The 20582-nt window shown below is 49.4% G+C and overlaps 1 protein-coding gene and 2 non-coding genes across 4 annotated transcripts in view; 1 reads left to right on the top strand and 2 right to left on the bottom strand.

Moving 5' to 3' along the window:
• Nucleotides 1–20582, top strand: part of LOC119181596 (receptor-type tyrosine-protein phosphatase T) — a 224056-nt gene that overhangs the window by 64015 nt on the left and 139459 nt on the right. For both annotated transcript variants that reach the window (XM_075875913.1, XM_075875912.1), the window contains exons 9-10: nucleotides 1319–1450; nucleotides 4748–4906. In XM_075875913.1, coding sequence (XP_075732028.1) covers nucleotides 1319–1450; nucleotides 4748–4906 — 291 coding nt within the window. The remainder of the gene's footprint in view (nucleotides 1–1318; nucleotides 1451–4747; nucleotides 4907–20582) is intronic.
• TRNAT-UGU (transfer RNA threonine (anticodon UGU)) lies at nucleotides 2807–2878 on the bottom strand. The gene has a single exon. It is a non-coding gene; the product is annotated as a tRNA-Thr (tRNA).
• Nucleotides 3257–3328, bottom strand: TRNAT-UGU (transfer RNA threonine (anticodon UGU)). The gene has a single exon. It is a non-coding gene; the product is annotated as a tRNA-Thr (tRNA).

Genomic DNA, 20582 nt, shown 5'->3' with positions numbered 1-20582 from the left:
ATATTGTCAGATTATGTACATTCGTGATAGTGATTTCGTGAAATCGTAATCTATGACACCGTCTCAATTGAACGTTGTTGGATGCGGTACTCCTGAAAGAATACACATCAGCCAACAAAACACATCGCAGGACAGATGACCATTTGTAGGGTGGCGTCATGGAATCAGACACCTTGTCATTAACAACTGCACCATGCAAGAACAAGGTTTCCGTCGTTGATAGGCCTGAAGAAAAGTTACCGCAGGTGTTTTAGCCTTTGCGAAATGCCCGTTATTGAGACAAAGTAAAACTCATAATGCGTGCATATCAATGTATACATTTGTATGTAGATATGATGTCTGTGCTCAGCTAATCGTCCATCTATATCACCCTGACTGCAAAGCACACACTACAGGTCATAACAAGGCAGGCTATGCTAACACCAAGATGGAAATTTGCCGAACATGGCCTGGAATAATAATATTATCAAGAATATAAAAAATATATCTTAATAATCACTTTATATTCGCCTAAACGTCTTGAAACTTTGGGCTGATAATAGCCGGATGTCAGAGAAGGTGCCACGGCCTCACCGAGTTGCCGGCTACATCCAATGGGGGAAACAACCTTACGTAACTTGCTGTAGACGGTGCCGATCTTTCTTGCCCTAACAAAGAAGAAGCGGATAAAATGCAGCAAAAGTAGCACACATGTCGCACACCAAGTTTGTGAATCATTCTAAAAAGTTCTACTCGTACCAGGCAAACCTACATGCTTACCTCAAACACTGCATCAATTAGGTATTGGCAAACGGGGCTCTGCAAACTCCAAGGACTGCAACCGCCCGGTGTCCGTGCGACGTACTTTCTCAAGTTACATAGTACAGGAGCTGCCATACCTTTTTAAAAGCCCTACTTTGATAAATGCTTGTATGGGTAGGATTCATTGAATTCTCAATCGCAGCAGCTGACAAAGTCTGCAAAACCTCCAACGTCTAGGAGCAGCACTGCTACTGAAACAAAAAAGGAAAACGTACGCAGTTCCAAAATGCCAATTCAACAGATTTGGTCTGTGACCAGCATTCACTAATAAGCAGCGTCACAATAAAATAGCTTGTTTAATTTCGCCGATGAATTCATATACAGCGGCGCGGGCAGAAGGAAGGGCAAAAAGAACTTTTATCGAAAGATGAATGGCATGCTTTTCTTGTTGTGGGCAGTCGGTTAAGACCAAAGTGATTTGCGTAACTACCTTTTTGTTTTTTTTTGCTTGACGAGACAGAGAAGGCGTCGCCGTTTTGAGGGATGCAAAACCGCACAAGAAACCTTTGTTTCGCAGGATGCCTTGGAGGCACCTATGGTCAGGATTGCGATTTAGTGTGCCTGAAATGTGAAAACGGTGGAGTCTGCCACGACATAACTGGGCAGTGCATCTGCCCACCTGGCTTCATGGGAGAGACTTGCAGTGTCAGTGAGTACAAAGTTCCATGCTTGTTCTGGATGGCTGAAAGACAAAGATCTCACAATGCACCTTTTTCTCTATGACAAAACGCCTTTACTGTACAGTTGAATAATTGATGTTAACCAAAAAATATCACTAAGCCGTGGTTGTGATAAAGAAATCTCTTCACCTGGTTCGTGATACAAATTCACTTGTAGCACTAACGGAGACTGAATTTCTTGGTGAAAACTTGGCTACCCCGACAATGTTTATTCTCTACTGCTCATCACATGAAGCGCCTGCATTCCTCAAAGTTGCCTCTCGTGTGCAGTGAAATAAATTGTTACCACTAGATGATAGCTCTGCAAAACCAACTGTGATGATAACGAAAGGCGAAGCAATAACCGGTACGGTTGTTTCTATTTACATGTCAGAATGTCATCAGGAATAACAAATATTTGATTACATATATTAGACTACATGCAGGCTTATCAGTATTTCAGCTGTATTTTCTCAACCCCAACTTGCTCCTGTCAATGTGTTTGAGAAAGACTTTCAAAACAATTGAATCGGGGTGTACAGACCTATAGCTAGTGGGGATGAAGTTCTCTTTTTTACTTAGCCCTATTTGCCTCCATATTTTTAGGGGCGATGCTTCTTATGTTGAATTCCAATGGAAGATCGAGAGCACTGGGCCGAAATGAGAACGAAGCGCGCAGATTCGAGCGGAATTGCTCTTGCCAAATCTGCGATTGGAACGCGCTTTTCTCGACGGGAGCAGTTGGTGAGCGGAAATCTATCGAGGGAGCGCGAGAGGGTGCCAGGAAGCATGTAGCGTTTTCTTAATCGTCCACGGATGTCTATCAGTGATTTGATAAAAGGCGGGCACACAGAATACGTCAGGTGAACTTCCGGTCAAATCCGCCGATTTCGGTGGAACAAGAATTCTTGCTCCACGGAGCAATCCCTGATCTGCGATTGCTCTCAATCTGCCATTAGAACACCCAAATCACGCTCTCATTCCGCCATTGGAATGTGATTGCTCCACTTAGAGCAGAAAACTTGATATGGATCTGCCATTGGAATTCAACATTACAGCAAAGACTAGTCCCGCATCCTTGTAGCCACCTACTTTAGTTTTCGGAGTGCTCACTATAGATAACTCTGCTAATTGCTCATAACATGACAGACAGACGGAGAAAGCTCCTTCATCATCATTACTTCGTGGGTATGGCGTATTATATATATATATATATATATATATATATTACACATTAATAATAAGATCTAAGAGACAATAATGTCAAGGAGAGTATAGAGGAAGGTATTACACCGAATCATAATGTAAATATGAAGAAAAGTAGAAAAGTGGGTGAAAAGATAACTTGCCGTGGGCAGGATCCGAACCTGCGACCTTCGAATGACACGTTCGATGCTCTACCACTGAGCTACCACGACAGGTATCCCCCCAGCCACATTATAGGGTTTATATGTGAATTAAACGTGGGAGTGTCAGTGAGCGCCACCAGTGCCATGGTGGCGAGTGTAGCACACTCGTTTGAGCCTGTTTGGCGTCACGTAGCACGTGAACTTGTTACGATTCGGCAGCTGTCCAATAGTCCCACGTATACAACCTAAAGGCACTAAGTCTGCCAGTACGAGACCCTCGTTAATAAATTGAGGAAAGAAGTGAATACCTAAGGGCTCTTTTTTCTGTGTTTTTACACAGTAATAACGAGATCTAACAGACAATAATGCCAAGGAAAGTATATATAGGGGAAAATATTAGACCAAATTGTAATGTAAATATGAAGAAAATTGGGTGAAAAGATAACTTGCCGTGGGCAGGATCCGAACCTGCGACCTTCGAATGACACGTTCGATGCTCTACCACTGAGCTACCACGACAGGTATCCCCCCAGCCAGTTTATTGAGTTTACATGTGAATTAAACGTAGGAGTGTCAGTCAGCGCCACCAGTAGCCATGGCGGCGAGTGTGGCACACTCTTTTGAGCCTGTTTGGCGTCACGTAGCACATGAACATACTACGAGTGGGCAGCTAACCAATAGTACCTCGTATACAACCTAACGGCATCAAGTCTGCCAATATGAGACCCTCGTTAATAAATAAGGGAAAGAAGTGTATATCTAAGGGCTCGTTTTTCCGTGTTTTGACACAATAATAATAATATCTAACACACAATAATGCCAAGGAGTGTATAGGGGAAGCTATTAGAACCAATGTAAAGTAAATAAGAGGAAAGAAAAGTGGGTGAAAAATAACTTGCCGTGAGCAGGAATCGAACTTACGACCTCCGAATAACGCGTTCAATGCTCTACCACTGAGCTATCATGGCGGCTATTCTCCTAGCCGCTTTATTGGGTTTATATGTGAATTTAAACATGGGAGTGTCAGTCAGCACCACTTGTAGCCATGGCAGCGAGTGTGGTACACTCTTTTTATGATAAAAACAAGCCCTTAGGTATACACTTCTTTCTCTTATTCATTAACGAGGGTCTCTGCTCGTCTTCGTCTGTGCTAAATTCTCACTGGCACATACGGGGGTTGGGGGAGTCCCACATTAAAGGGGGAGAGGGAGGGTGCTGCGTGGTTCTCCGATAATAATAAGGGCTGCAGCGCGAGCACGAATGTGCTAGAAGAAACAGACAAAGTCGAGGTACGGAAGGCAAAAGAGGACAACACGAGCGCTGATCGTGTTGTCCTCTAGCCCAAATCGCCATTCTTCTTCAATGCATTTCTAGTACACAGGGCAGTCCTACTGTTTTGGACCCTTATTCTCAGTGCTCGTGTTGTCCTCTTTTGCCTTCCGTACCTCGACTTTGTCTGTTTCTTCTAGCACATTCGTGCTCGCGCTGCAGCCCTTATTACTATGAATTCAAACCAACTAGCCCAAATCGCCATTCTTCTCCGATAAACTGCGCACTTGATGGTTTGCCACGGTAGCGCGTGCCTTATATGTCCTCGGTACGAAGATCACCAAATGGCTCACACAGTCCTAAGTAATGTGTTCTCACGGCGCAGTTGCGTTCAAGTAATAGCCAGCCTATTGGTCGTTTCGATCGCAGCCAAGACCGCGTTCCTTACGCCAGTGGTTTCCATGCTTCTTTTTATTTTAACGAAGCCTGGTCCTCAGCTAAAAATTTAGCAGATAGCCTTACTTTGTATAAACTACAAGTTCGCTGTCGTCGTTTCGTTTACTGTATGTTTGCTGGCTGTCGTCGTTTTGTTTACTGTATGTATATGCGTTTCGTTTACTGTATCTTTGCAACACAAATGTGACTCTTTTCCTGTGTAAACGTTGTCAGCCTGTGGAGATGACTTTTTCGGACGCTACTGTCAACGCCACTGTTCAGACACCAATAGGGACAGGAACGAGAAGACATGCAAAGGAATACTCATGTGCCTACCAGACCCATATGGCTGTTCCTGTGGAACAGGCTACTACGGTCCTTTCTGCAACCAGAGTGAGCATTCATGACAGTGCAGACGTTATTTAGTCTGTGTTTTTGTCAAATTTCCTGACGCACCCATACGTATGATACCTTTTGCGCTACAACACATGCGCTTTGTGCCTAATTCACCAAGTCATTTCAAAGAATGAGAGCCGATAAATCCTTGCACGACACAAAGCAGTGCTGCAAAATGTGGGTTTAGCCATGGAATGTCTGTTTAACCCCGTGTTTAACTGTAACAGTATCTATACTAATCTTTTAAATGCAAAGCGTTTTTTAGCAAACTTCAGCGAGTTTGACCGTATCTGCCTGCCTGCCCTGCCCTGCCTTGCCCTGCCTGCCTGCCTGCGACATTTAGCTCTCCTGGCCGTTTGGATAAGGGGATCTATACCAAAATTGGTATGGCATCACGCGACTGTATGACGAGTATAAGTGACTATTCATAACTTGAAAATCGGGACATGTATGTCATGAATTACATGTCGTGGTCCTGCTGCTCCTGTGGCGGTTTCGTTCACATGACATCACAAAAGCTGGTATCGTATGACATGACTGCATGGCGAACACGCCCTCCCGTGGAAATCAGGACATGCCTGTCACGTAAGAAAATGACCACATGCACGCTCATAGTGCCCTTTTGGTCGTTCCGCTGGCTTCATATACACTAAATTCGATATTACATGACGTGAATGGATGATGAAAGTATAGACGGTTTTGGTGTTTGTAAACAAACTGGCTCACGCCGAACAGCCTACCCCAGCAGACTTGCGGTGTGGCACTTCTGGCAATGTTGTTTCAATGGTTCCGGTGGTGTTTTCGTGATGTGTTTGAGTTTGCTGCTCTATTCTTTCTGGCGCATACCTGAGGATGTGTTTGAAGCAACGTACAGTGGTTACATGAAGGGGCTCGACGTAGCGCACGGCAAGCACAGGCGCGGCCACTGCTGCAGGTAACACGGCTCACGTGACCGACGGGCGCCGCACAATATACCCGTCGTCACGTTCCGATGAGCGCGGACCCCTGCTCCGTGTTACCTTTGATGGTGGTCGTGCCTATACAAACAGAAAGTGCATAAGTTGCTGAAGGAGCTTCTCAGCAAACTTGATTGTGCAAGTTGGTTCTGCATGTCGACGATGTAGATGCGCTTTGAAGACACAGACCCGTAATCGACAGAGCACATCTGCCTTTTCCCCTGTCCGTGTCTTCAAAGTGCACCCACATTACCGAAATGCAGAAGAAGAGAACTAACAAGCTGTTAAGGAGCTTCAGTGTATGATCTGCACCTACCACTGCGTAGCTATTTATGCTTGTATTCAGCCGTGTCAACGAAGGCGTCTGTGTCGTTTGACCCATAGCTTTGAATAATTTTCTCTGCTCTGTTCGTGCATCTACCCTTGTTGTAACCTCATAGTATGTTCTTGGGTATATTAAGTACTAGAAGCTTTTCTGGAATTGATCACGTGGTCGTCCTCTTTTATATATACTGATTGTGGTAATATATTCCTTGCTTGCATAGTATATTCTATCCAGCCTGAGATATTCCTTCCAGCTCGAGATGTGCCGTCTCCCCGAGATATTTGTTGGGCTTCTAAGAGTTCCTCCAGTGTGTTGTGGAGTCCTAACTCCAGAAAAAAGGTCCGTGCTCGTACTGATGAGAATCACTTGTGCTGGTTTGTACACCTTTTTTACCAGGCTGCTTACTTTTGTATTTTAGGCTGCAAATTAATTATAAAATGCTGCAATGTATGTGATCAGACTGATTTTGAAGGATTGTATCATCCGTATGATACTTTCTCCCCTCTTACTCTGGTGCTTGTTGGTGATTCTTTTGAATGATGTCATGGTGTGTCCTTTTTTCGTGTCTAATTTTTTAAAAAGGTTTTCCAGTTTTTACGGTTGTCCTCGATTGCAAGGGTTAATATCTTGAACTGGTTGACAATAGGGATATTTCGGCCATTCCTTGTGCCTACCTGAATTGGATCATAGGCCTCGTTTTTATCATATTCGGTGGGAGGCGTACTGCTAACCATGAGCCAGTACAAGAAAAGCTCAGATGTATGTGCAGAGCATGTGAGACTTCTTATCAGGTGTTCCTCTGCTGTGCCTATTCCAGTCTGTAGTCTTCTATTGAGCAATCGGTATACCATCACAGACCCAGATAGTGATATATTCCGCATAGATGACATGGTGTAGGGATTAAATTTGGTTCAGTTTCTCAGTCAGTCTTATGATTGATTGAACAGCATCGGGGACAGAGCCTTGCGGCATGCCGCACAGCCGATGTCGATCTCTCACCATTTGAGTCCTCCAACTGAGATGACTGTCGTGCAGTCAGATTGGAAGCTCGTGACGTCGATATACATCCACTGCCCTAGTCCTATTCGTTCGACGTTCTCATATATTGCTTTATGGTTAGTATTATCGAAATTATTTTTCAGGTAAAGACCCAAAATATACCTTGTAGAGCGCGTTTTATAGTCGACTATAACATGCCTAAGTTGAAGCATCGCATAGTGTGTGGTGTAGGGGGCCTGTCCTATGTACGGCTGACGCAGAAACCTAACTAATGTTTCAGCCGCACACAGTCGTACCGTGCATGATTAACGTCGCCTATCTGTAGCTAGTCTCATTGCAACTACACGGGTTCGAGCGAATAAGGCAACATGCTAGTTCAACAAAACGACACTTCATTGCTAGGCATTAGCAATGGCGTGCAAATGTCGCAAAGAGATAATACGTAAAACAAATGTAGACGCTTACTCCTTGTACGTTCACGTCCTCTTCTCGCAGGGGGTTGCGGGTTCGACCTCCTCTTTCCTTTGGCTGGTGTCAGAGAGCACGTGTGGCCGTCTGCACGCTAGTTTTCTGACCCGTCATCATGCACCACATATATATTGCCACATGGTTTGCTTGGGTGAGATCGAAGAGTGAAAGAGGACAAAGACGATCTCTCTGAGCCGCTGCTTGGCTAGTCGACTAAACGAGCCCATTGTATCAAGTTTTGTTGTGAGTAATGTGACAAGCATTTCTTCCTGGGGTGGTACGTATCATACCCACATCGCCCCATTAATAACACTGCAGAAACAAGCGTTACGCATCATTACATTTTCCCATCGACAAGCAGAATCTTACCCGCTGTTCTATCAGCTCCGTGTTTTGCCCCTTCATCATCTGTTTAGGTACAGCATTGGTATTTTATTTTTTAACGTCTTGCACGATCACCTTGTCTTAGATATTCTCCCTCATTGCATCACTAATAATCTCAATTCAACGCGCTTTGCCTCACGCCAGAATCTCTTACTTCCGTGTATACACACTAACTACGGCAAACAAATGATTCTATTCTCGGCCATTTCGCTCTGGAATTCCCTTACCTCTGATATTAAATCTTCTAAATCACTTTGCGTTTTTAAATCCAAACTAAAAACTTTCTTGTTAGGCCCTTCTGTTTGATTGAATTGTAACTGTATTATCATGTCTTTCTTTTGTGGTATTCATATCCACATTTTTTTTAGATTGACGATGTATTCCTTTTTGTTAGTGTTCCTGCTTATTATTCTAATGTTTTTTTTGTTTTCTTTTGTTTTTTCATCTTTCTCTTTTTTATGCTGTGTTTATGCTGTGTTTTTTTTGCTGACAATGTATTTCAATGTTGCTTGATGATTACCTTTTTTTTTTCGTGGGAGGTCCCAAGTTGGAGGTCCCGCCTGCGGTTCTTACCCTAATCTGTACCCATGCACTTTTCCATGTTCACACTTGATGAATAAAGTATTATTATTATTATTAAAAAAAGAAGACTGGTGGAGTTGCTGGGTACAACGACTCACGATCCACCTGATGCCCAAGACCCCGTCCAGCAGCCGGAACATAAGCCCTGCACCCGTGGACACTCCTGTTCATAGACTAAGCCGCCGCCAACGAGGCCTACCGCCTGAGAGCCAACCACTGACGCAGCGACAGTGACTTCGACACAAGATCCCGTGCAAGCTCTGACACCTTCCACGCCGATCTACTGCACCGTCCAGAACCCGCTCATGCCTAGCCCCTTTCACGGAGAGCAGCATGAAGATGTTGACGACTGGCTGAGTGAGTTCGAACGTGTCGCAGCGATCAATTACTGGGATGATGCCGCGAAGCTCCGGAACGTGTACACTTGCCTAAAAGACGGTGCCAAGACAAGGTTTTTGAACAGGGATGATGTTCTGACATCTTGGCGCGAGTTTCAGCGTCACCTCCTGGAGACCTACAGGCGTCCCGACCGCCGCGAACGGGCGGAGCGTGCACTACAATCACGCATCCAGATGCCCAACAAGACCGTCTCGATGTACGTCGAGGACATGACACGGCTTTTCAAGCGAGCGAATCCTGCTATGGCAGAAGAAAAAAAGTTGCGCCACCTCATGCGTGGTGTGAAGGAACAACTTTTTGCTGGTTTGGTGCGTAGGCTCCCCAAAAGTGTTGCTGAGTTCCTTACTGAAGCGGCAACAATGGAGCGAGCACTGCATCAATGGTCTGCTTTGTTTGGCCGTTAAGTGAATGCTGCCTCAACTCCCGAAATTTTCGCCACCCCTGGGAGCCAGAGCCCCGAATAGATTCAAGAGATCATCCGATCTGTCGTCCGGGAATAAATGGAAAAGGTGTACGGGACAAGGCAAATCGATGTTGGTTCTATCACCAGTGTCATCCGTGACGAGGTCCAGCAGGCGCTGCACACCTATCGTTTTCCGCCCACGTCAGTTGATCGGGGAACGGCTCCTGTGTCTACTGACAGTCGCCGTCGTACGTACGTGGAAGCCTTGCGATCTGCCACTCCTCTTTCTGGTCAAGGAGTCCCGACCCAGCCAGTGTCGCACGTCCCGATCCAGACAGTGCCGCACGTCCCGATCCAGACAGTGCCGCACGTCCCGATCCAGACAATGATGCCGTCAGTCACGATTCAGTCAGCGCACGCTGATTTGGAAATCGATAGTCGCCGTGCACCGACGCGCAAGTCTGATCTCTGGCGTACGCCAGACAGACGACCCCTCTGCTATCATTGCTGTGAGGCTGGTCACATTTACCGCGAATGCCCATACCGGCAACTTGGACTGCGCTGATTTTCCGTCAATTCCCCTCGTCCCCGAATTGGTCAAAGGCCAAGGGATATCGAAGAGTATCTCGCGCAACAGCGTGCACCCTTTACACGACGGCAATCGCGGTCACCATCTCCGAGGAGACCCGCAGCCACTGGGCCACGTTTCGTGGTGACGGCACGGGAACGCTCCCCGAGCCTTCGTCGGGAAAACTGAAGGCAGCGGCCTTCGGGGGCAAGGTTGCTGGGACTCAAAGTGCGGAAGACCTCCCATTGACGCTTGCATGCAACGCCGAAGGCATTTCGTCAGAGAATAATCGCAGTACCGAAGAAACGCCGACATCTACATCTGAACCTAGTGACCGCGTGACACTCGACATACCTGTGCTGGTTGACGGTCTTCAGGTCAGTGCATTGGTAGACACTGGTGCAGACTATTCGATCATCAGCGGGAGGCTAGCGAAAGATCTGAGGAAAGTGATCACGCTGTGGAATAGAACGCGAATTCGAACAGCTAGAGGACACGTTGTAACACTGCTGGGTCGCTGTACCGCAGGAGTGAAAATTCGTGCATCAACGTTTGTGCTCAGCTGCCTCGTTCTTCGCGACTGTTCGCGTCAGCTGATTATCGGCATGGACTTCCTTCAGGAATACGGTGCCATCATAAATCTCCGTGAGCACATCGTGACCTTCTCGACCCAAGGCGCAACAGATCGAGACGCCGATAATTGCCGTAGGCCTGCGCTGCGTGTTACTGACGACAGTGTGACGCTACCACCTCGAGCAACTGTTCCCATCGAAGTCACTTGTGAAGACTTCCAAGACGGCGACGTGGTGGCTGAAAGCAACCTATCACTTCTGCTGCTCCAAGGTGTATGCGCCGCCCGAAGTGTTGTGCGCGTCCGTGACGGACAGTCAACGATACTAGTTACGAACTTCAATTACGAGCACCGGCATCTTTTTCACAGAACCACCCTAGCTTATGGAGACCCTGTTGCCGACGTCACGGAGTGTTTTGCGTCCGAGGAAACGCATGAGGATGAGGAATTTCTAGACCGCGTCGACTATAATTGGACGCTGTCAGACGAGAGAAAGGCTGCACTTCATGACCTTTTAAGGGAGTTTCGATCTTGCTTCGCCTCTTCTTCTAAAGTCCATCAAACACACCTCACGAAGCATCGAATTATTACCGACGATGACGTCCGCCCCATGCGGCAGCAGCCTTATCACGTTTCTGCCAAAGAACGCGAGGCTATTCAGACACAAGTAAAAGAGATGCTTGGTGACGGGATTATTCAACCATCCAGCAGCGCTTGGTCCTCGCCAGTCGTTGTAGTAAAGAAAAAAGACGGAACGCTGCGATTCTGTATTGACTACAGGAAGCTTAATAGTGTCACAAAAAAGGACGTCTACCCGCTTCCACGGGTCGACGACTCCCTCGACAGGTTACGACGCACGAGGTATTTTTCGTTCATCGATCTAAAGAGTGGCTATTGGCAAATTGAAGTGGATGAACGACACCGAGAAAAAACCACGTTTTTGACTCCAGACGGACTTTACGAATTCCGAGTTCTTCCCTTCGGCCTCTGTTCCGCACCAGCCACATTTCAGAGGATGATGGATACAGTTCTGGCTGGCTTGAAGTGGCAAAGCTGCCTTGTCTACCTCGATGATGTGGTCATCTTTTTTCAGAGCTTCGAAGAACATCTGAAGCGTCTGAGAAAGGTTCTGGAAGCCATTCGCACAGCTGAACTCACGCTGAAACCCCAAAAATGCCATTTCGGCTATGAAGAGCTGAAATTTCTGGGACATGTCATTAGTGCGGATGGAGTGCGACCTGATCCAGACAAAACTGCTGCTGTCGCCACCTTCCCTGTTCCATCAGATAAAAGAGCAGTACGCCGTTTCCTCGGCTTGTGCGCGTATTATCGCCGATTTATCGCCAACTTCTCGAAGATAGCTGAACCTCTTACGCGACTCACCCGAGATGACATGCCCTTTACTTGGGGCGCAGAACAAGATACAGCGTTCACAAAGTTATGACAGAGAATGCAAACAGCCCCTGTTCTTGCCCATTTTGATGAGGACGCTGCTACAGAAATTCATACAGATGCCAGCAACGTCGGACTTGGTACTGTCCTTGTACAACGACACAGTGGCGTTGAGCATGTCATAGCTTACGCCAGTCGTACTCTTTCTCGATCCGAAACCAACTATTCTACGTCAGAAAAAGAATGCCTTGCAGTCGTGTGGGCGACGACCAAATTTCGGCCTTACCTCTACGGTCGTCCCTTCAAAGTCGTGACGGATCACCACTCGCTCTGCTGGCTGACAAATCTCAGAGATCCATCCGGCCATCTCGCACGGTGGAGTTTGCGTTTGCAGGAGTTCGATATTACGATTGTGTACAGGTCAGGGTGCAAACACGAAGACGCCGACGCGCTTTCTCGAGCACCTGTGGGGAACGCTGTCAGAGGCTCCGAAGATGAAGATGCCTTTCTCGGAGCAGTTAGCAACTCCGAATTTATGTCAAAGCAACGGGTAGACGACGAATTACGCCCAGTCATTGATTCCCTGGAAGGCCGATTCTCAGGTCCCTCAACACATTGCTCGCGAACTGTCCTCTTTTTGTCTAATAAGAGGCATTCTTTACACGAAAAACGCTTGTGGTAGCGACAAAGCCTTCCTACTCGTTGTTCCTACCGACATGCGTGATGAGATCCTCCTTGCGTACCACGACGAGCCCACGTCAGGACATTCGGGCTATTCGCGACTCTCGCCAGAGCACGCCAACAGTATTACTGGCCGCGACTATCAACTAGTGTACATCGATATGTGAAAGGCTGCCTTGAGTGCCAGCGCCGCAAGACTCCGCCTGTGAGACCCGCGGGCCTGCTCCAGCCGATCGCACCACCACGGACACCGTTTGACCTCGTGGGAATGGACCATCTCGGGCCCTTCCCTTTGTCGTCCTCTGGGAACAAGTAGATTATAGTTGCGACAGATTATCTCACGCGTTATGCTGAAACAAAAGCGTTACCCCGTGGCACGGCCTCTGAAGTCGCGCAGTTCTTCGTGCACCAAATCATCCTACGGCATGGTGCCCCGTCATGCGTGATTCCGGACAGAGGGACATCGTTTACAGCACGAATGATGGAGGACATTTTTAAACTGAGTCACAAGTCATCGAAAAACAATGGCTTATCACCCGCAATCCAATGGACTGACAGAGAGGCTTAACAAGACCATAGTGGACATGCTCTCAATGTACGTGGACGTACAACACAAAACCTGGGACGAGATTCTTCCATACATCACGTTTGCCTACAATACGGGAACGCAATAAACAACGCGATTTCCGCCTTTCCGACTTGTTTACGGACGCAACGTGCGAATTTTGCTCGATGCTATGCTTCCGTGCGAAAAAAGCAATGAACTTGCTCAAGATGCTGAGCAATACACTCAATACGCCGAAGAAGTTTGCCAGCTAGCTCGCATAAACACCAGTCACCAACAAGATGCAGACGCACGGCGTTACAACCTCCGCCATCGAAATGTCACCTACCACCCTGGGGACCGAGTGTGGGTGTGGATCCCTGTCCGACGACCAGGCTTATCCGAAAAACTCCTAAGCCATTATTTTTGACCGTACAAGGTTCTTAGACGAGTCACAGATGTTACCTACGAGTTATTTCCGGACAGCGCAGCGTCTTCTCGTCGACAGCTTCGGCCCGAAACTGTGCACGTCATTCGGCTGAAGCCCTACTTCACACAGTAGCCCTTGTGGTTTCACGTGCTACGACATGCCGTGACTTTGCGTTGCTGCTGCTGTTTGTGTTCTCCTGTGTTTTTATGCCTTCTCTTTTTGTGCTTGGCGCAAGCATTGACGAAACTTCCTCATTTGCGCTGCGAGTACTGGCACTCTCCCTCTTTTGGTTCTCTATATCTGCGTGTGTACACCTTCATTTTTTTTATTTATGAGCATCGAGTCGATGCTTTCAAAGGGGGGGACTATTGCCACATGGTTTGCTTGGGTGAGATCGAAGAGTGAAAGAGGACAAAGACGATCTCTCTGAGCCACTGCTCGGCTAGTCGACTAAACGAGCCCATTGTATCAAGTTTTGTCATGAGTAACGTGACAATATGACGTCTATAGCAGCAATCTCTGCCAGTATACTGTATCACCAGAGCCACTCTTGACAATATCCTATGGAAATGTCCAGCACTAACCGAATTTCTGGGGTCGTGGCCTTCAATCAGGACCTTTGGGCACGTTGGTGGACTGAACTGCTCAGTTCGGGCCTGGACAAGCAAGTCTGGGTGATCTAGCAGGCCAAGGAAGCTACCGGGACTCAGGGTCTCTCCGTTAGCTCTTAGGCGGAAGCCCAGCCTAGCAATCTGCCGGAAATCAACGAAGGTTACCTCTCTCTCTATCCGCGGAGTGAATGTTGATGAGTGGGACGAAGCGTCCATGAGTCTGTCCGCGCTTCCGTTTGCCTGTCCATGCATTAATCCATACAACTGTCTGTGTGTCCGTTCATGCGCTCGTCCATCAGGTCCGTCTGTCCGTTCATCCATCCGTCTATGTGTCCGCCCGTTCTTCCTGCTGTGCAAATGTCTGCCTGTACACTCTTTCATGCGTCGTCGTGTCCGTCCAGCCGTCCGTCTGTTTGTCTGTCTGTTCGTCTATGCTGTTATGGCGTTTATTAGCGGGCAGACAGCGAGTATACGCAATGGCGACAGTAACGGCCAAGCACGGACTCTCAGCGCGAGCGGCGTTCTTGTTGGGTAGCCCCACTAGAAGGTACTCAAGAGTTCGACCCATTTCAGAGTTCGGAGGCTTCGCTACAATTACCCCGGGGTCGAAGAGGGAGCCGCCTGGCGACCTAACAGCTTGTTACTATGAGCGGGTCATAATAAGCCTTCAGGCGCTCCACGTTGACGATGTCTCGCCCACGGCGGCGCATGTCCGAAGATTGTTCAACGGGTTCAATCAGATAGTTGACGGGTGAGGTGTGCTCGATGACACAGTAGGGGCCTTCGTATTTGGGAGCCGCCTGGCGACCTAACAGCTTGTTACTATGAGCGGGTCATAATAAGCCTTCAGGCGCTCCACGTTGACGATGTCTCGCCCACGGCGGCGCATGTCCGAAGATTGTTCAACGGGTTCAATCAGATAGTTGACGGGTGAGGTGCGCTCGATGACACAGTAGGGGCCTTCGTATTTTGGACGTAGTTTGGAAGAGAGGCCAGCTGCAGAGGTCGGGATCGAGAGCCATACAAGCGCACCAGGAAGGAACGTGGGCTCAGAAGTGGTGGAGCCATCACTAATACTCTTCTGCCGCTCTTGCTCTTGCGTCGTAAAAGTCTTGGCAAGCTCGCGACACTCTTCAGCAAGCCTGGCTGTCTCGGAAATAGGTGTACACTCAGATGGATCCGGCGTGTACGGGAGCATTGTGTCCATGGTGTGCGACGGGTGCCTTCCGTACAGCAAGTAGAAAGGTGAAAAACTAGTCGTGCTCTGAGGGGCGGTGTTGTAGGCGTAGGTGACAAAGGGCAGTATATTATCCCAATTAGTGTGGTTGGCAGCGACGTACATAAAAAGCATGTCGCCGAGGGTGCGGTTAAAGCGTTCGGTGAGGCCATTCGTCTGTGGGTGGTAAGCAGTAGTTTTGCGGTGGACAGAATGGCACTCCGTCAGAATGGCTTCGACGACTTCCGACAAGAAGACACGGCCTCGATCGCTGAGAAGCTCCTGAGGTGGACCGTGGCGCAGTATAAATCGATGCAGTAGGAAGGACGCAATATCACGCGCAGTAGCCGCAGGGATAGCGGCGGTTTCAGCGTATCGCGTTAAATGATCTACGGCGACGATGGCCCAGTGGTTACCAGCCGACGTCAGAGGAAGTGGTCTATACAAATCGATACCTATGCGCCCAAACGGACGCTCAGGGCAAGGTAACGGTTGCAGACTGGCTGGCGACATGTGTGCTGACGGTTTGCGGCGTTGGCAAGCGAGGCAGGAGCGAACGAACTGCTGCACATAGCGGTACATCTCGCGCCAGAAGTAGCGTTGTCGAATACGACGGTAGGTTTTGAATACCCCAGAGTGCGCGCATTGCGGATCAGAATGGAAGAATTCACATATCTCTGACCGCAGACTGCGGGGTATCACGAGTAACCACTGCCGGCCATCGGCGTCGTAATTGCGTCGGTGTAGAAGGCCGTCACGGATGGCGAAATGGCGAGCTTGACGACGCAAGGCACGCGTGGATGGCGTTGCGGATGGATCAGAGAGCAAGTCGATGAGCGGGCCGATCGAATTATCCTTTCGCTGTTCGGTAGCGATGATGTCAACATCAATGGCAGAAACAGCAGCCGAGGATACTGAGCAGAGCACATCACCTTCAGGCAGAGGGGAGCGCGAGAGGGCGTCGGCGTCAGCATGCTGGCGTCCGTTGCGGTACAGCACGCGGATGTCATAGTCTTGTAAGCGAAGAGCCCAGCGGGCGAGACGGCCTGAGGGATCCTTCAATGATGAAAGCCAGCATAGTGCATGATGGTCGGTGACGACATCGAATGGGCGACCATACAAATAAGGTCGAAACTTTGTAAGGGCCCAGACGATCGCCAGGCACTCTTTCTCCGTGACGGTGTAGTTTGTCTCAGCTCTCGTGAGCGTACGGCTTGCATATGCTACGACATATTCAGAGAATCCGGGTTTGCGCTGCGCCAGGACAACGCCAAGGCCTACACCACTGGCGTCTGTGTGCACCTCCGTCGGGGCCATAGGGTCGTAGTGGCGTAGAATGGGAGGAGACGTCAGCAAATGGCGGAGCTTCGCAAACGCGTCGTCGCACTCAGACGACCACGAATTGAGGGGCCCGTTACTTCCAAGGAGCTTCGTCAGCGGTGATATAATCGTAGCAAAGTTTCGTATGAAGCGTCGGAAGTATGAGCACAGGCCCACGAAACTACGCAGTTCTTTGACGGACGCAGGTTTGGGGAATTCAGCCACGGCCCGAAGCTTGGCTGGGTCAGGAAGAATGCCATCCTTAGACACGACGTACCCTAGGATGGCGAGTTGCCGTGCTGCAAAGCGGCACTTCTTCAGATTTAGTTGCAAGCCGGCATTGCTCACACGTGCGAAAACTTCTTTCAGACGTTGGAGATGCGTGGAGAAATCTGGAGTGAACACAACAACGTCATCGAGGTAACACAAGCACGTGTGCCATTTCAAGTTGCGCAGAACGGTGTCCATCATGCGCTCAAAGGTCGCAGGTGCATTACATAGACCAAACGGCATGACGTTGAATTCGTACAAGCCGTCGGGTGTGATGAACGCAGTCTTCGGTCGAGCGTCATCAGCCATGGGTACTTGCCAGTACCCGGAGCGCAGATCGAGAGAAGAAAAAATTCGGCTCCGTGAAGGCTGTCAATTGCGTCATCGATGCGCGGCAGTGGGTAAACATCCTTGCGAGTGATCTTATTGAGCCGTCTGTAGTCCACACAGAACCGCACAGAACCATCTTTCTTCGCGACAAGAACAACAGGAGACGCCCATGGACTGTCCGAGGGCCGAATAACGTCGCGTCTGAGCATATCATCAACCTGCTCGTTAATTTCCCGACGTTCAGCAGGCGACACGTGGTAGGGACGTTGCCGTAATGGTGGATGGGCACCAGTGTCGATACGATGTGTAACAGCAGACGTGCGACCGAGAGAACTTCGCCCGACATCGAAAGAAGAATGATATTCTCGCAGCAGGTCCAGAAGCTGGGAACGCTGTACCGATGTAAGATTGTCATCAATGTAAGGGCCAAATACATCAGGAGATGATGAATCATAAGTGGAAACAGCGCTGACGGTACACGAACTTGGACAACGCGAGTCATCAGGTACGTCCAGGACTTGTGCGTTATCCACTGGTTTCACTCTGCCGAGACATTCCCCTCGAACCAAGGTAACAGTGTACGGGGATGGGTTGGTCACAAAAATAGCGGCGTTGCTCTGGGTGATTTGCACGGTCGCGAAAGGTACTAGCAACCCTTTCCTTCGGCAAGCACGGTCGGATGGCGAAACGAGTGCAATTGTGTCGGAGAGTCCAGCGCAGTAGACAGATACACCCATTGCCGAACTTGGAGGCACTATGGTATCGTCTTTCACGAGAATCTTACTCAGTGTCGAGGGACTGTCTTCCGGCGTCAAATGCGAGAAGGGTGAGAGTTCAATTTCAGCAGCGGCACAATGGATGACGGCGTCGTTGCGGGAGAGAAAATCCCACCCCAGGATGACGTCATGAGAGCATGCAGGAATGATTATGAATTGGCCGACATACAGAACGTCCTGAACGACAACGCGAGCTGTGCACTCTGCTGAAGGATGGATACGATGAGAACCGGCAGTACGAAGGGACAACCCAGAAATTGGCGTCGTCACTTTTCGAAGCAAGCGGCAGAAGTTTTCGTCCATAACGGATACTGCAGCTCCAGTGTCAATAAGAGCAGATGCATGAACACCGTCCACAAGCACGTCTATGACATTAGATGGGCGGCTCTGAGGGCTTTCACATCGCAATAGCATCGCAGTCCTTGCCTCGGGGACTGCGACGACTAGTTTTCCCGCTCATGATTAGCCGAACTTGGCCTCATGGGGGACAGGGAACGACGTTGTGGAGACGGCGACCTTCGAGGAGATGGACCTGGGCGAGACGGCGGTGGCATAGACGGTGGTTCGTCGTGATAGGGACGGCTGAGGTGGCCAGCAATAGGCGAAGAAATTGGAGCCGGCTGTACACGATGGCAATAACGGGCTACGTGACCGGCGTAACCGCAGGCAAAGCAGATGGGCCGGTTGTCGGGTGTGCGCCATCGGTTCGCTGGGGTAGGTCTTGTCCATGACGTAAGAGCCGATGGACGGAACTGTGGCTGGAAAGGCTGCAGGGGGTGCTGGAGCTGAGTCTGCGAGGTCACGTCAACATACGTAGCCGGCATAGCCGCTGTAAAGGATGGAGGTCGTGCGGCAGCTTCGGCGTAAGTCAGTGGGGCGGGCGGTTGAACGACTGGAGGCGGCCTGGCGACCACTTGGGCGTAACTTGGGGGCGCAGGGGCTGGAAGCTGTTGTGGTTGGTACGCCGGCATGACCTCCGCTATTTCCTGCTCAATTGCTCGGCGGATGGGTGGAAGAATGGTAGTGGCCGATTGTTGAGCAGCCGGTGGGTGGGCAAAGGGCAGGAGAGAGAACTGCCGCGCGATTTCCTCACGTATGAAGGACTTGAGGTCTGCCAGCAGTGCCACCTGATCACAGCTCGCCTCCAAGCCTGCAAGCCCTGCATCTCGTGGTGTAGAGCGACGGGTCATCGAACGCTGCCGGCGGAGCTCCTCGTAGCTCTGGCACAGCCTGATGACCTCAGCTACTGTGCCTGGGTTTTTGGCAAGCAGCATCGTGAAGGCATCATCGTCAATGCCCTTCATGACGTTCCGGATCTTGTCTGATTCGGACATGCTGTCGTTGGATTTTTTGCAAAGGTCCAGGACATCTTCTATGTAACTGGTGAATGATTCACCGGCCTGCTGAGCGCGTTCGCGTAAGCGCTGCTCGGCTTGCAGCTTACGAACGGCAGGGCGGCCAAAAACGTTGGTAATAGCGGTCTTGAAATTGGACCAGGTTGCGAAATCGGACGCGTGGTTGTTGTACCACAAGCTTGCAACGCCCGCAAGGTAGAACACCAAGTTTGTCAACTTGCCGTCCTCGTCCCATTTGTTGGGGACGCTCACGCGCTCGTAGATAGCGAGCCAGTCCTCCACGTCAGTGCCGTCGGCGCCCGTGAAGATGAGTGGATCTCGGATCCTGGGGACACCGGCACAAGGGGGTGGCATGGGAGGAGGCGTTTGCTGCGAGGCGTCGTGGGACATTGTAGATTGCAGGGTACGTGAACGCAGTTCCCAGGGCATCAAAGGGGATCGTAGCACTCTCCACCAATTTGTTATGGCGTTTATTAGCGGGCAGACAGCGAGTATACGCAATGGCGACAGTAACGGCCAAGCACGGACTCTCAGCGCGAGCGGCGTTCTTGTTGGGTAGCCCCACTAGAAGGTACTCAAGAGTTCGACCCATTTCAGAGTTCGGAGGCTTCGCTACAATGCGTTCGTCCGTCTATCTAGTGAACACTTCGAGTATACCGCCATCTGGCATATTTTCATCCCATATTCATCACAGAGAAGTACCACCGACCAGCAGACATTGCAATGACTAAATAAGAAGTGGCTACCTACTATTACTACTACTACTACTACTACTACTACTACTACTACTACTACTACTACTACTACTACTACTACTACTACTACTACTAATGCATACATACATCGCGGGCACACGATCCACGAGTTGAGGAGCTTCGCCCCTGAAACAGTACCTACAAAAAGAGAACTATTCTTTATTGTGCGACTGGGCATGCCTTCTCGTAACACAGATGTGAGTGATTTCCTTATTCCAGATAGTCGAAATTCGCAGCCGACGCCCACTGTCTGTTGATCAGTCGCAGCTGGTCCTCGGGGCTTAGAGACGTCAGACGCGCCGCCCTCCAAATGTTCTTGTATGCTGTGGGTGGGATAC

The sequence above is a fragment of the Rhipicephalus microplus genome, chromosome 10 (assembly GCF_043290135.1).
Source record: "Rhipicephalus microplus isolate Deutch F79 chromosome 10, USDA_Rmic, whole genome shotgun sequence".
Classification (NCBI taxonomy): Eukaryota; Metazoa; Arthropoda; class Arachnida; order Ixodida; family Ixodidae; genus Rhipicephalus; species Rhipicephalus microplus.
The sequence above is the reverse complement of the archived record's forward strand: the minus strand, read 5'-3'. Positions and strand labels throughout refer to the sequence as shown.